Raw genomic sequence first — 15,457 nt, forward strand, 5'->3', positions numbered from 1 at the left:
CGTGAATAGTGCCTGCTGTGAAAAACAAAATTACAAAACCCAAGCTCTCTCGTCATAACTGTGAGAGCAACGTCACGCCGACAGCAGTCATCGTGCACGCCTGAAACAGCAATGCTGTATCTAGCTCTAACCTACATAGCTGGGATAGCATCTATCTGGGAGACATTGTGATGTTTAGGGAAACAGCCAAGAGGATAAAATAGGTCACTAGCTGGAGTCTGCCCAGGTCTGAAGTGGCTGAAAGTCATTACCATCTGTTCCTCTGAAATGAGGTGCTGGTATCGGTCCAGTTCCTAGCAGATAGGTATCCACACTGTCAAAGAAACCTTCAGAAGTGATCCTAGCTGGAAATGGGGTTGGCAGAAAGGAGCCATGGACCAAAGGCTCTAAAGGAGCTCCGTCTAGCACACACAGACAAGATGGTGGGTATCTGAAGGTCATTTACGTGTTGTCCCTCTATGATGCATTAGGAGGCAATTTTTCTTTGCTGTTGTCAGTCTGGCACCTTTCACTGGCCAACAGCAGCCATTAAGATCAATATCTGACTCATATCTTTGTTTGAGAATCATTTTAGCTTTATAGCTCTAGGAAGAGATATACCCATACAAGCTTCTTTATGGGATCTTGGAGAGACTGTCCTGCACCTCCTGTGTGAAGTCACGGCCCTGCTATGAAGCCAAGTTACTCTTCTTGGTGTCTCTACACACGTGCTGACCTCCTGCTCACAGCCAGCCAACTTCTCCCATCTCTAGGGAAGATTTAGCTATCTCTCACATGCCACAGCCAGAGCGTGTGTACATATGCATAGACAACCAGTGTGAGTAAGGATTGCACTGACTCGCTGACGTAGCCATCCCCTCAGTTAGAAACGTCCTTTCTCACTGGGTAGATGACCCTGACCGGCTCAGCCAACTGTTGCTTAAATTGATTAAATGCTGGTGGGGAATGGGCGGAGGAGGATATTCCCCTCACAGAGGGAATAAGCATCACGCTGTACCCAGGAGCACTCGTGGCTTTTTCTGACTCAGACCACTATCCCTCCCACCGATGCTCGAGTACTAGTGAGAAAAGAGCTTACAGGGAGAAAAGTATCCCAAACCACAGAGCCGGCATAGTCTGTGCAGCAGGTGCTCAGAAACCAAGTGCCCTCTAAGAGTTATTTCAAGTTTCAGCCATCATTACATCTTATTAAGTAGCTAATAAAGACTGTACAACGAAGTATTTATGTGAACATATGCATTTAATCTAAGGCAAAGCTTTTGCCCTTCTCAAATCAACTGAAGAAGACTCTAATTACAACAGCTTCATGGCTGCATCACTCTATTCAAATTAATTACTCTGCAAAAGTTAATACAACTGAAATTATGTTGTGTGCCTTGAGAACGCTGAGGAGAGAGAAGCACCACTTAGGGCCCATTCTCCTTCCCACTTGGCCCATCGGGATCGCTCGGAGCAGGCGTGATGCCCCGCTCCACCGCTCCCGGGGCTCCGCTCTCCTCCCTCCCCATCCGACTCCTCTCCCCGCCTGACGGAGCTGGCAGCTCCTGACAGATCGTCCTCATTTACAGCCCTGCTGCCGCCAGCACCAGGAGAGAGTCACAGCTCATCTCAAGACTATTAACAGCACAACAAAGTATTCATACATTTACTAGACTTTGTATCCTTTCACACCAAGCACGCTCCTTTGATCTCTTGGTGAGAAGGGATTTCCTTGTTATGTCAAACTATTAAGGAAATGAAGAAACACCCCCATACGATCCCTCTTTCTGTATTAACGGTAACAAGATATTCAAAAGAAGATTTTTTTTTCCCCCATAAGAACAGTATAGTGACTGTAAACAGCACCAGTATTTCTAATCAAGTTGTGCTACCTCTTCTGACAGGTCCACTCAACTAATTATCGCTGTGCAGATAATACTGCCTCAGACTGATAATTAAACAGAATACAAATTTTTACACACTCATGTCACCCTTACGAGGTCAGTGTTTATCTTACAGGGTTTTAATACAAACAGAAGCTGTTGTAACATACGGGCCACCACAGTTAATTAAGAACTACTGAGTACCTATTTTTATATAAAGACATAACATAGAAGTAAGGCAGAGTACAAAAGCTTTATAAAATACCTCTGCATTCACTTCCAGCTTTACATCAGATTTATACATACATGTGTGTCTGTCTGTGTGTGGTTGTGTATTGAAATTTTAAGGAAATTTAAGGAGCCCTTGGTATTTATTCAAGGAGCCCTCAGTGTTTCATCAGCCGACAGCAGCAAGGGTTTTTTTTGTCTCCCTCCTCTCTCACACTTGCACCTGGCCAGTGTGGGTGACAGGCAGCACTGACCACTTTTTTACAGAAAAAAATGCTGGTTTAAATAGCATCTGATTGGCACTGCTGAGAGAGAACCAAGAGCTCCCTGAAAGGGCTGAGCATTTCAGTTCACCCTTGGAAAGGCCAGAAATGAGAGCTTTCCAGGTCGCAACGTTTTTAGGTACATAAAAGTGGTCTGAGGTCGTATTTAGAGTTTTTAATGACCCTCACCAAACTCTCTGCAGTTTACCCTGTGGCTTGGCAAGTGGAGAAAGAAAGGATGATCTTAAATAAAGGTGAATACTCCCCCCTACGCCCAAATATTGCAAACCCAGCATTTCCCTAACCGAGATGAATACAGACCAGCGTTCTGGGGTACAAAAGTTTCGCCCCTGACTGCCTGACACAGCCACAGCCAGATGCTGGTGAGCCACGAAGATACAGCACCAACAGTTGCAGCGATCAATGCACCATATAGAAACGAATGGCAACACATGCTTCCCATCCCCCTTCTCATTCTGGCAAGTGAACACCGATGTCGGATGGCACTAACGGCTGCCAGCTGGGCAAAGGGAGCAAGTAGGTCAAGAGCATCACTCCTCCACGAGTTTTCTTTGCTAAATACTGTGCTAACGACCGCATTATTGCTCATCAGACCGAGGTTCTGAAACTGGTGTTAAAAACCCCCTTTCTGTGATAGCAGAGGTCAGGTTTTCCATCTTGAGATGCTTCAGGTTGAGCAAACCCACCCATTTTTGATAAAATGCCTTTTGATATTAAAATCTGCACTCAGGCCTGTCCTGATTGCACAAAGCTGCTTTCACCAGAACAGCTATTACAGTTGGGTAAAAACAAATGACTGAAAACCGTGTATTAGGCACTTACAGATTATAAAAGCGCTAATGGAGATTTAACAGACTTACTCTAAAGAATTCTTTGGTTGAGCCTGAATCCAAAGTGCCATAGGCTATTTCGGTTTGTTTAGCCAGGTCCTCTGCGCTCTCTATGGGAGAAACCATCCTTTCCACCGTAAGGAAGGCAGCAAGATTAGCAGTGTAGGAAGAGATAATGATGAGAGTGAAGAACCACCAGACTCCTCCGACAATTCGCCCTGAGAGAGATCTATGGAAAAACACACATCATCAAATTGCTTTGAAGTTATTCCTTGATTTTTTTTTTTTTCTTCAATGAAGAGAAATTCACATGCACAACCCTTTTGTCCAGATCCTCCAGGTATCTGTGAACAGGCGGACTGTGAGCCAGCTCCTGACAGCCTTCCTCTGGAGAGCAAACTCAGTCTGCGCCTGGTCTTACCTAGTTAAACTCTCTCTGCAGTCCTTCAGTGAAACCCAGGACAGTTGATAAAGAAATAATCCACCTGAGCCAACCCCACCGGAGGCTTGGAGAGGAACAACGTCTCCTGACTTCCACAGACCCTTTGCTGGAGAAGTCTTTTGCCAGAAGGCTTTGGTGTTCTCTGCTTGCCCAGCCTTTGGCTGAGGCTGGATCTGCCTGCAGCGATATGCCAGCACTGTGTCTTTTTGGGGGCTGCCCAGCTTGGAGGACACCAATGTACCCCTTACTGCATTGACTCTCAAAATGTAAGATGTAGCAAACTGCAAAAAGGAATCTGGGCAAACACGCAAAGGAATAAACCAAAAATGATCCAGTATCCTTCTCTCATCACAACCTAGCAGGAACTACAGACTGAATCTGCATATTAAAGTGAGGAGAGAGGCTGGTTTATGTTTTATGTAAATTAAAATTTGCATGTTGCACTGTTCCAAGTCAAGCATATTCCTGCTTTATAACCACCAGAGCAACAGAGAAGGAAGCAGAAAAGAATTTAATTACGTTCTGTTTTGCTGTGTTTTTTGCTTTTTGGTTTTTTAAAAGGATACCATAAGGACTAAAAAAAAGCCTATTTGTAAACATGTAATTACAAAATGCCTAGTGGTCAGGAGGTCTAGATCCTGTCAGTAAGAGCTCTTGATGCTTCGAAGCAACTGAACATCAGGCTCAAAATATTTGTTCGCGGCTGAAGGATGCCAGTGTCACGCTGCTCAGCTGGGTGGGGAATTCCACCGCCATGTACAGTGCTCATTCTTCAAACACAGCATGTTGACCAGGAATCATTTCAGGAGCTGAGAAAAACCTATTTCATATGTTTTCCCTTAACTCTGCTGATACCAGTGGAGGAAGAATCAATCCCAGATACATGAAATCCGTGGAACCTGGGTGCTGTAGTCCTCCGTTTGTGTGCAGGGAAGAAATATAAAGCAAGAAAACTCTTACCTGTTTATTTTAGTTTCCTCCAAGACCCTCAGTGCCATCCCCAGACAGTGGGTACAAGTTGTCCTACCAACAGATGGAGACAGGAAAAAAGCAAAAGTCTTGTGATGTCTCCCCACCCCACCCACACAGGGGGGTTAGCTGGTAAACCGCCTAGTCTTGGCCAGAGCCTGAGATTGCCTGAGCCATTAAAAAAATCCCATTAAATTATTATGAAAAAAAAAGAAAGAAAAAAAATATCCATCCAACATTAAAGAACACACCAAAGAAAAAAAATCACCAACACAATAAAAACAGAGAGCAACCTGGAATAGGTTAGAGGAACGTGGAGAAACAAACCAAGAGGTGAAGCACTGCTATTCTCCACTCTCCTCTGCCCAAGAAACCGAAGCAGCAGCTCCCACCGAGAGGGGAGATGCAGGCTGGTTTCTGTGGATGACAGCACGCACCACTTGCCCCAGGGTTAGCATCCCAGGGACTGCTGCATCAAGTCCGTACCAACGTGCAAGGCGGTTCAGGCGCTTACAAAGCTTAGGAAAGCCTGAGGAGTGAAGCATCGCCTCTTTGTCCATCAGGAAGCAATGACTTTGGAGGTGTGAACTGAGAGACATCGCCATCGCTCCGGCCTGCGAGCGCTTCCCCAGGGCAGGCACACAGCCGCCGGATCACCGACAGGCAGAGGAGGCTTCCCTGCCTTTCCTGAGGGACTCCCAAGAGGATAAAAGGCTTCCAAGTTTCAACCTGGGCTCTGCCACAGCTGTGCTGGCTAACAGAAGGCTACCGAGTAGCTGCAAAGGTAAGTTGCAGAAATATAAATCCAGAATAATGTAGTAAGTCAAGGAATCTCTCTACCTCGCTCTACATTCTTTGTAGGTATCAAGTGAGTATCTTGGGATTTTACAGATGGCTGAAGTCCTTTCTGGCCAGCTCTCTTACCAGTTAGGGTCTTGCCTCTAGCTACTTCGTAAAACCCAATACCCTACACACCGAATCAGCCTCTTACATGGGCTGATGTAATTTTAGCCAACTGCAAAGCAGTGCCTGCTGAACTCGTGTAAGGGTCCCTTTGGAGCCAGCGGAGAAAGAGAGGAGACAGACACCCTCAGAAAGAGATTTATCTCACTTGCTGTTGTGTGGGGTAAGTCTGAAGGTGCCCATCTGTCTCGTGACTTTGAAGAGAACCGAGATGCCTGACTGAAACACAGCCTATTGCTTTTAGATGGCTATGTCAGGTGAAATTCATCTCCCTTTTGTTCATTCCTTCACTACATACTTTCCATCTTCAGAGAAGACCTGGAGTTGAATTCCTTCTCCCTGCAGCGAGGTGGACAGTTTCGGAGCCAGACTGAGCAGAAGTCTGGCCAGCGGGTACAGCACATGAAACACCCACTTGCACACAGCAAGACTAGTTTTATCTGGGGTTTCCAGGTTCCCATGGCCCTCTTGCTTTACAGTAGCTCTGGAAATGGGAAGATGAAAAAAAGACCTGCCAGGGTGTTTAGATAAATTCAATGGAACTATTGGGAACAAAGTAGCATGTGTTCATTCTCCCTACAGTTTCCCACGGGAAATGTCTTACTTGCATTGGTAGCTGCCCCTTCTGTTAGCAGGACAGATGGGTTGCTGGGATGAAGATGCGCAGAAGACAAGCATTTTCCAAACCAGTGAAACCTCAAGTTCACACTGCTGTAACAATAAAAAGTCTGTGTCGAGCTGCATGCTCATACAGCATATTACACACAGAGATCTTGCGACCTGCACGAACCAAGTCAGACAGATACAGGACAAAAAATGGAGAACAGCTGAGAGGCAGGGGAAGGTGGGCATGGCTGGATCTCTTGACGAAGGCGGCACTTCCCTGAGGGTCCTACGTGCAAGAGAGGGATCTTGCTAGATGAGGACCAGAGCTGTTTGCAGAAGAGTTGAGGTCATTTGAAAGAAAACTGGGTGTCACTACCGAGTTGTTTCTCCCAGAGTCTTCCAATGAGCACAAAAAGGAAGATTCGACAGCTGCTACTACGGAGCAGTCTGGGCTGACGTAGCTGCTGTAATTGGTGGTAGCACGGGATGGGGCAAAGAAAAACAAAACAAACCACAAAGCTGACACTGAAGGAAAGAAAGACAGACAGAGAGAGTCAAAGAACAAGAACATAGACAAGCATGGCCTGGCAGCCTCCTTGTCCAGAGGACCCCAGTTCCCCCCAGTCCATCTGCTGATACGGAGACTCCTTATACCCACTGCAGGAGCTGGTGTAGAGGGGTGTGGGAGAAAAAGGGTTAGTACATAAACACCGGGCTGGTAGTAAGAGAATACTTGTATGGTTTGTACTGCGAACCACAGAAATGTTTGTCCATTACTCAGATAATAATTATAGAAAAATCAATCACGGCTTTTAACACCAGCACCGCTTTTTCTGATGAAGACATACCTGTCCAAGTACGCAGTGTTGTAATTTAAAAAGAAACAACTAATGCTTTATCCCAACATGTCGTTTTCCAAATTACCTCAATAGATACTTTGCGTGACATTATTTTAAAGTGAATTAGCGTGTTAACAAATGAGAGGAGCAACAAAGACCTGGAATAACAGAATTATAACTCAATTATCAAAACAAGGTCAGACGGTGTTTTCAAAAGGAAGTAAACAGGAAGAGTGCATACCTTGAGAGGAAATTTAAAAGGAAGCATGGAGTCAAATGAGAGCAAATTAGTAACAAGAGAAAAACAAAATAAATATTCAAATTCACATTCAGTTTCCAGAAGAATAATACATTCAAACAAAACCTCATTTATCTATCAAAATAGCTTGATTTTTTTTTTCTAATCATGGCCATAAAACATATTTGATTTCCTGTAGTACACAGAAATAATAAGCTTCTCACACTACTCAATTTTTAATTGGGCTCTTCCGATCGCTACAAGATGGCTGTTATATTGACCAATAGCCCTGAACAACTTCGGGGCAGACTCTCCTTGTCTAGAAGTCCTTCACACTCTGAGCACGCGTTCCCTGGTACCCACTAAGCTGCGAGCTCCGTCCCTCGCTCCCTTGCCCAGCCAGCCCTCTGCCTCTCCTGCCGGTCTCAGGCAGCCCTCGCCTCCGCTACTGCGGCAGAACACAATAAAAAATAGCATCCGAAGTGCTGACTTGAGATGCTTCCATCATAGGAACTGGCAGTGGGAGTTTCAGAAGGATCTAGCTCTCACTGCTGTTTTGAAAGTCCCACAAAGTCATTCCCATGGCCTTTAATAGGAGTCTCTTGAGTCTTCTGCTGTGAAAATAGGGATCTAGAAATACACCCTCTTAAATGACCAACCTCATGAGATAATTTTTAATGAACCCCCTGTCTTTTTCCATGAGCAATTAATTAATCTAGCCTCTTTGTTCCACGTGAATAAAGAGCAAAATGAAAATGCATGCTCTCATAGAGATTTCAAAGATACTTTCGCTCAGAACAGTGTTACAAATTTGACTATGTTTTCTCCTGATTCCATTTTCTGTACACATCGTACATTAAAGCAAGTTTAATAATCTACTTTTGATCCATCAAAAGTGAATTTTCAATGCTTTAGCTCACTATGCCAAAAACACAGCAGCCTTTGATAGCAGAACAAAACTGCTGGAACAAATGTTGATTCCATCAAGGGATGCACTAACCCCCATCCTTTGGCTGCTATCTGATTCCATTTAGACGACTCCTATTAAATACAGAGAGGAGAGTATAGGGATATATCCTCTGGAATATCCACACAGCATACTCACCGAGGATAGATCTAACTAGTCATTAGATGTCACAGCTGTTCCACACAAAGGCAGCTGAAAGAGCCTTTATCAGCATGTACAAAAGTGATCTCTCCAGACTGCTTGTCGGCATCCCTCTACAAGTGCTGTACGCTCTCATATAAGAAATTTATTCAGACAAAACTCACAATGGAAGAATGAAGCCCCTTTTAATGGCAATAAAATAGTATGAAACATTCATATAGTCAATGTACTGTGAATGGCGTAACCTTACAAAGATACGGATTAAGAATGGAATACTTGGGAATAGTCCCTTCTACGGAAAAGAAATTTGACATTTAATTAACTTAAATCAACATATTGGTCAAAGGAACAGTGTTTCTGGAATTTAAACCAAGGTATTAAATTTCTCTTTTTTTCAGTAACAATGCATGTAACTGCCTGGAATCTGTCATCATGAAAGGTAACAAAGTAACTGGACAACATCTTCAAATGAGGGCCATGTATTAATACTGAGCTAATAGCTTCTGATGGACAGATAAAATAAATAGGTTTACTTCTGTCTTTTTTTTTGTGGTAGGTATTTCCAAGGCCACTTATCATGGTAGTATTGAAAAAAAAAATAGAGTATGTTCTACTCATTATATAAGGTAAATGGCTGAACATGTCAGAGAGTCACATGAGAGCTTAACAAAAATCCTATGCACTTCTATTTAACTGTCAATAAACAGACCTAGTGGAAACAGTGCAATGCCTGCAGCTTTCCATGTGATGTCCCAGTGCTTATTTCCCGGTCCTTTATATTGGGCACACACATGGTCAACAGCAATTTAAATGTTATAACTACTCATCACCTTTAACAGCAAGCAGAGAGGCAAAGTTGCAATACAGAATTTAGGCATAAAGCAGAGACACAGTGTATAAACAGGAGGAGAAGGCTAACAGCTATACCTATACAGCGAGGCAGCACACCCAAACACTCGTAACTGTGAAAAACTAACGCATGGTGATATCCAGGCAAAAATGTGTGCGTTTTACATCGGACATATGTGCATCTGTCAATAAGTATGAAATCTAACTGCTGCTATCAGAACTTTTAAAACTTAGGCATGGCTCGCATCAGATACCAACAGGCATACGTCAGTATCTCTGAAAGTCCTGGATTTCGCTGCGATCATTAGGGTATTTGAATGTGCAATGACTGTGAACTTAAAGGATCATTATTACATTATAACAGGTAAAATCATGATCCTTTCCATGACACTTCATAGAAGTTTTGTCGCTTGCTTCAGTGAGGCTCCTCAAGATCCCTACCACTATGTAGACCGGAAAAACCTGGTAACTTTTCAATGATTTAGGTACTGAAAAAGGTACACAAATAGGGAGATTGACAAGGTGTATTTCGAATGTAAGTAAGTGCTTAGTTAGAAAAGACCTGTCTCTCTTGCTTTAATTATCAGCCTTGTTAAAGGGAAAAACTGCATCCTGTTTGTACTAAGCAGGTATTTTTAATAATTAAAATAGCTGTAAACTAGTTACTAAAATATTGTCGTACAAAATATAACTAGTGCTCCATCACTAAGAAAGTAGATAATTTTACTGCTTATCACAGGCACATCACCAAAGTATTTTACCAGTGTAAATGTAGAAACATTATATATATTATTCAAAAAACATTTGTGGTATGCAGTATTCAGTTAGAGAGAACTTCACTATTCTCATCTGGTTTTCAAAATGCTTCTTTAAAAAAGGAAAATAATTCTACAATAGTTAATACCAGTGCTCGCTCTTAAATTGGAACTAATATCAAACATGTTTTACTACAGCCTTATTCAGAACGACTGTCTTCATGAATAAGAAAAATCTTTATGGAAACTGGCAATGCTTATTAGACCATATTGACTATGAACACAGGGACAACAGATTAGACTGGATTGAAATAACAATACACATACAGGGTAGTACGTAATAACTGTTAGAGGGGCACATATGGAGGCCTGAACATATGAAAGACGGTGGTAAGCAAATTAGTAATAGCTGAAAGGATGGTTCAAGAAGAACAAAACGAAGAGAAATGAGGCACAAAAGAAAGTAAAAAGACCAGCAGAAGCCATGACGGGAGTGAAGGTGTTTTAAAGTGCTGTTGCATGTGACATTTTAAAATAAACAATTCTTAATTTTGCAAAGCAGAGTATGTTCTATGCACCAAGGAGATGACCGTAAAATGAGATATGCAGCAAAAACACGGTAGCCCTCCAAGCATTGCTGAAAACAGAAAACCCTATGCATTTTACAGCCTCAACATGGTGTATATAAGTTTGGCAGAAATGCATAAATGGTATTATAAGGCAATGCCACTCACTCTGGAGGTGAATGTTAGCAAGCATGGGGGCTTGATGATGATGCTTAGCATTGAATGGAATGTCAAAATAAAAAATTTGGAATTAAAAAGAAATTTGAAAAAGTAACATATATGCACCATGGCATCAGAAAATGACCATAAAATGCAAAAAGGTGATGGAGTGATATGGAACAAACCTTGGAGAAATATCGCATCCTTGCTGCATAAAGGCACCCAGGGAAAACCAAAGGCTGTTAAATATTCCAAACTCATTTGGAGGGTCAGGAGGATTCTGAGGGTCACGTGGTTCTTCACTGCTGTCTTCCAAGTGCCATTCGTAAGGGCTGAATCTGCTGACTAGGAAAAGAACTACGCTGACGCCAATGTAAGCAAAGACTATACACATCCAAATTTCATAAGCCAAAGGATCCAGGAAAGAGAATACGCCCGGTTTAGATTTCTGAGGCTTCTTGATCATGATGGAGATGCCCAAGCTCATAAAGGGTTTGGAAAAGTCTATGACTTCTTCTCGCACCAATGTTATGGTGAGGGGGGCAACAGCTATATCTGCTCTCTGAAAAGGGAAAACAAACCCAAGTTAGTTACAAAACAGTTGCAATATAATCACAATCTAGAGTCTCAGGCTAATGAATCAGATGATAAATTACAAGAGTGAGTAGGAAACATTTTCTTTGCAGCCTATTTTGCAGTCACTGAAGTTAAGGACTACGTGATATTGATAGAAAATCATTAACAAGAAAAATGACAATCAAATCTGTACAAGAGCCTCGCAACAGAGGCAGATAGGTACCACCATGTATTTATGTTTCTATTAAGTCAAAATGGATAAATAAACACTAAGCAAACTGGACAGTGAGATGGCAACTAAAACGATGTCATTTTCTAGTAATGGTCTGTATCCATCCATCTGTCTTGAAGACTTTGGGCAAATTATATGTTTGTCATATCTTAATTTTCTCTTTTCCATTCTTTCAGCAAGTTTTCTTCCCTTACTTCCCTTACTGATTAGTCCAGGATCTTTAAAAGGAACCTAAGAAGTAATCAGACACTGAATTTCAGCTGCATTTGCACACTACCACTCATATACTCCTTCGAAACCTCATTGCAATAAGGGATAGAAGATGGTAAAATAGTGGGGTGATAGGAATCAGACAGCCCATCCTTTCTGTCGTCACTGCAGAACAACAATACAGATTTGTGAGTCCCTGAGAAGTAAATAGCCTGGGTTATCTGAGAAGAATGCAAAGTAGCATTTTTCAGTATAATGTATGCCATCCTGTTTTACAGAACTTAGCTCTACAGATTTATAACAGAGACCATGCTCGGGGGCTGTGTCATCTGGAAGCACAATCTCATGTCATTGCATCTGTCATTCACCAGCATGCTGGTATACCCTGAACCAATACCCTTCCCTTCAGTCAATACATCCTTGTTGGATTCTACTGGAGGGTAAGAATGTGAAGTAAAAAAATTACTTAGCCACCTGATCAAAAATAACATTCCAGAATAGATTTTCATCATATTTAATTGTATCTGTATTTCTATGCCAGAAAGATTCAAGTCATTATGTTTAGATAACCTAACCTTGATTAAGCCAAGTACTCAAGCAGGTGTCAGCATTTGCAATGGAGGGGACTAGAATGTTAAAAAAAGCCCTTTTCATTTAAAAATTGTTGTTATGAGAGTCTGCATACCTACATACACTTTTTTTGTAGTCTTCTATTTTGAACACTCTAACTATTTGTGTTATTGATACTTTTAAAGATGGCCCTTCATTGGTAGTTAAGAATTTCAGAAAGAAAAAATGATTCTTAGGGAAAGTTTAACTTACCAGTACCTAAACCACTGTGCACCTTTTAAATCAGATTTTTGTTTCCCACTAGCAAGTATGTATCTCTTTCTGGTGGAAAAATAAAACCTGATTAAGTAGAAGTTTGAATGAAAGCTAATAGGAAATAAGAAGTGATTAAAATCTGTGCCATGAAATAATTGAATATGCCTTTATGTAAATCTGATGGTGATGTACATGACTCATCAATATCTGATTTGTTCCTCCTCCTAGATGGCTGGTTTGGGTATTTTTTTTTTTTAAGTTTAATAAGCAGAAATGGTGAAGGCTTCTCATAAGGTTAATCTCAGCATCCCACGCTCTGTGCCAGCTGGTGCCCCAGTGGCACTGTGCAGCCATCCCCAAGGCACCTTCTCAGCATTTTAAGACTGAGGCTAATGGCAGACTTGTTGGACTGAGGACTGGCCCTCTACAGCCCTTCCCACAGCAAGCCTCCCTCCGTGAAGTACCCATCTGCACACACGACCTCTCAATTTGCTCCAGCCACTCAGGAATATCTCTCAACAGTTTGTACCGGCACGTGCAACTACAAGTTCACTGCTTGGAATAATCAAATAAACCATGCCTGTGCGCCTAAGGAAGCCATTCGGAAATTCTGGTCCTTGGTGTACCCTCTCACAGTCCCTTTAGACATTCATGCGTGCTAGGACACTGCCTTTCCCCTTGAGTGACAGCGTTCCTCGGGGAGAAAACCCTCACCTGATTTGTGGTCGCTTACTGCAAAAATCTAGCTTAACGTGGCTTGAATACAAGAACTGAAAAGGCTGTCAGCCTTTGGATGCCTGGGTGTTTGCTGGCTTTGCAGATGAATGTGTTCATCACCTAAGTAATAGAGAGACTTGGGGGGACACGGGTAGAGTGTGGTAAAGGGACTGAGTGATGCTGGAACTTGTTCACTGATGAATTCTCCCCAAACATGTATTATTTGTCTTGTAGCTGCTGCTTGTTGAGCTACTGTTAAATATTAGATGCCTGCAGTCATTAATTATGAGATGCACACAGAGCATCAGTTTTAAAGGTAGTCAAGAGTCCACGGCTGGCTGGAAGACTAAGCACTTTGACCATGGCTACTGTATTTCGTGTTGAACTAACGAGGTACTTACAAATTAATCCTTATTAGAGCAAGCTTAACAGATCAGGACTCCTGCAGAGACTTCGCAATGACTCCACGGGAAGTGAAGCTTAGGTGGGAGGCAGGTGCCTTACTGCCTGGCACTTCTGCACAGGCGCAGCCAGCCTTGGAGCAGCTCGTCAAGGCAGGAAAAGGCTGGTTCAGCTATAAGGGCATTTAGTGTCTGTAGCTTTTTCCTGGACTTGGAGAAATTTAATTCTCCCAAAGTAATATTTTAATTGCCAAAGTAGACACGGTGGAGCTCTTCCTAAGTGCTGATGCAGCGTGCAATAAAGTCTGTATCTCCTTCATGAGCAGCTGAGTTCTTGCAGGATATTCCTGTGGGGTCTTTGGGGGGATGAAGCTGATGCTGTGCTGAAGCACAGACAAATCAGTTTTTAAAGGCCTGATTGTTACCACGTCCTCATTCATATCAGACAGTAAGTATTTCTTTCTAAATGGTTTAAAATTGGATTTTAATATTACAAGGGATACAAATATTTATTTTTCTGAAACATTTCTGTCTTCCTGCTTTCCTACCATTTTTGATAGGCGTTCAATATATTGGAAACACCAAGAAAACACCCTCATGTCTTAAATGAACATGGCAGCAATTGTTTTCTGCAGAGAGAACAAGCATGGGTTCAGACACAGGGTCTCGGGAAACCATCAACAACCAGGGCACTGAGAGTGGACCAGCTACAACCCAGCACCCGAGCCTGGCTCCCCACCACTTCCCTCAACAGCAGTTGCACTAGAGAGGTTAAAAACCAGGCGGCTCCTTGCTTATTTATTTAGAGATATAGTATTTGAAATGGAGAGCTTAAGGAGAGCTCTAAGCGCCCTAAAGGATCATTAATAATTGCGGCACAGTTGTGAACTTCCCTCCCTGTTATGGCTGCAGATAAACAGAACCCATAAAAATTGAGCTCGATTAAAAAGAACACAACCACAACCACAAACATGCCCTTCCCAGTGCAGAACTGGAGGGGGATTTAAGTACCTCAACAACTAAGCTTTGCTAATCACTCATGACTAATGGCGTTTCAAACATCATCTTCACTGCATTTGAGCCGGGCGAGAAATGTCATGGATTCCTCTGAGGCTTGTTCTGTCTTTGCCTACTAGTGTGGGAGGGATGGATTTAGAGAGGACATGCAGCACAGAGGCACTACCCACTCTGTTCAAAGCTGACCCCCGGGGGCTGCAAACCTCGAGACTCTTAAGGCGAGGGAGAAAAAAAATAGCAAATGGAAATATCCCTCTGCATGGAGAAAGACAAATGATAAGATGTTCCACCTCTATAATCCAAAAGGAGGGATTGAATTCTTTTGCTTACAGACCTAAAGATGAGTCTTCCTGACTTCAAAGCCATGCGCCAGAGACAGCACGAGATACCGGCTACTGTACGTGCTTCTGGTCATTCGTGCTTGCAGAAACGAACAGTTTCTTTGCCAGTGTGTCGCTTCTCAAGAAGTGGGTCTGGGCTATGGTCACTTTGCAAGACCTTTGTGTGACGGGAAGCCAGCCAGCACTCAGCGTACGTGCAGACCGAAGCAGAGGGACACTGCCCGATGTCCATTGGGAGCCAAACCTCCGGGCACCCCAGAAGTGCCGAATGCAGGTACACAGCGGCATCAGGAGAGACCGCGGACTTCTCAGTGCGGTTTGAGGCTTCCAGGTATCAGAAAAGGGTGTCAAAGCAACACATCACCTGCGGTATCTGCTGGCAAAAGCTACCTTGTAAAGAGAGCCCAGTATACCCAAGGATGTCAGGGTGTGTTGAGAGG

The 15,457-nt window shown here is 42.9% G+C and overlaps 1 protein-coding gene across 6 annotated transcripts in view; it reads right to left on the reverse strand.

Moving 5' to 3' along the window:
* The window catches only part of GRIA3 (glutamate ionotropic receptor AMPA type subunit 3), a 155,097-nt gene that overhangs the window by 34,885 nt on the left and 104,755 nt on the right, over positions 1-15,457 (reverse strand). For all 6 annotated transcript variants that reach the window (XR_011329467.1, XM_069811036.1, XM_069811037.1 and 3 more), the window contains 2 exons: positions 10,884-11,260; positions 3,235-3,433 (listed from right to left, as the gene is read on the reverse strand). Coding sequence is in view for 5 of the 6 variants with exons in the window: in XM_069811036.1 (XP_069667137.1) it covers positions 3,235-3,433; positions 10,884-11,260 (576 nt within the window). In the remaining variant the exon portion in view is untranslated. The remainder of the gene's footprint in view (positions 1-3,234; positions 3,434-10,883; positions 11,261-15,457) is intronic.

This window comes from Haliaeetus albicilla, chromosome 23, assembly GCF_947461875.1.
Source record: "Haliaeetus albicilla chromosome 23, bHalAlb1.1, whole genome shotgun sequence".
Classification (NCBI taxonomy): domain Eukaryota; kingdom Metazoa; phylum Chordata; class Aves; order Accipitriformes; family Accipitridae; genus Haliaeetus; species Haliaeetus albicilla.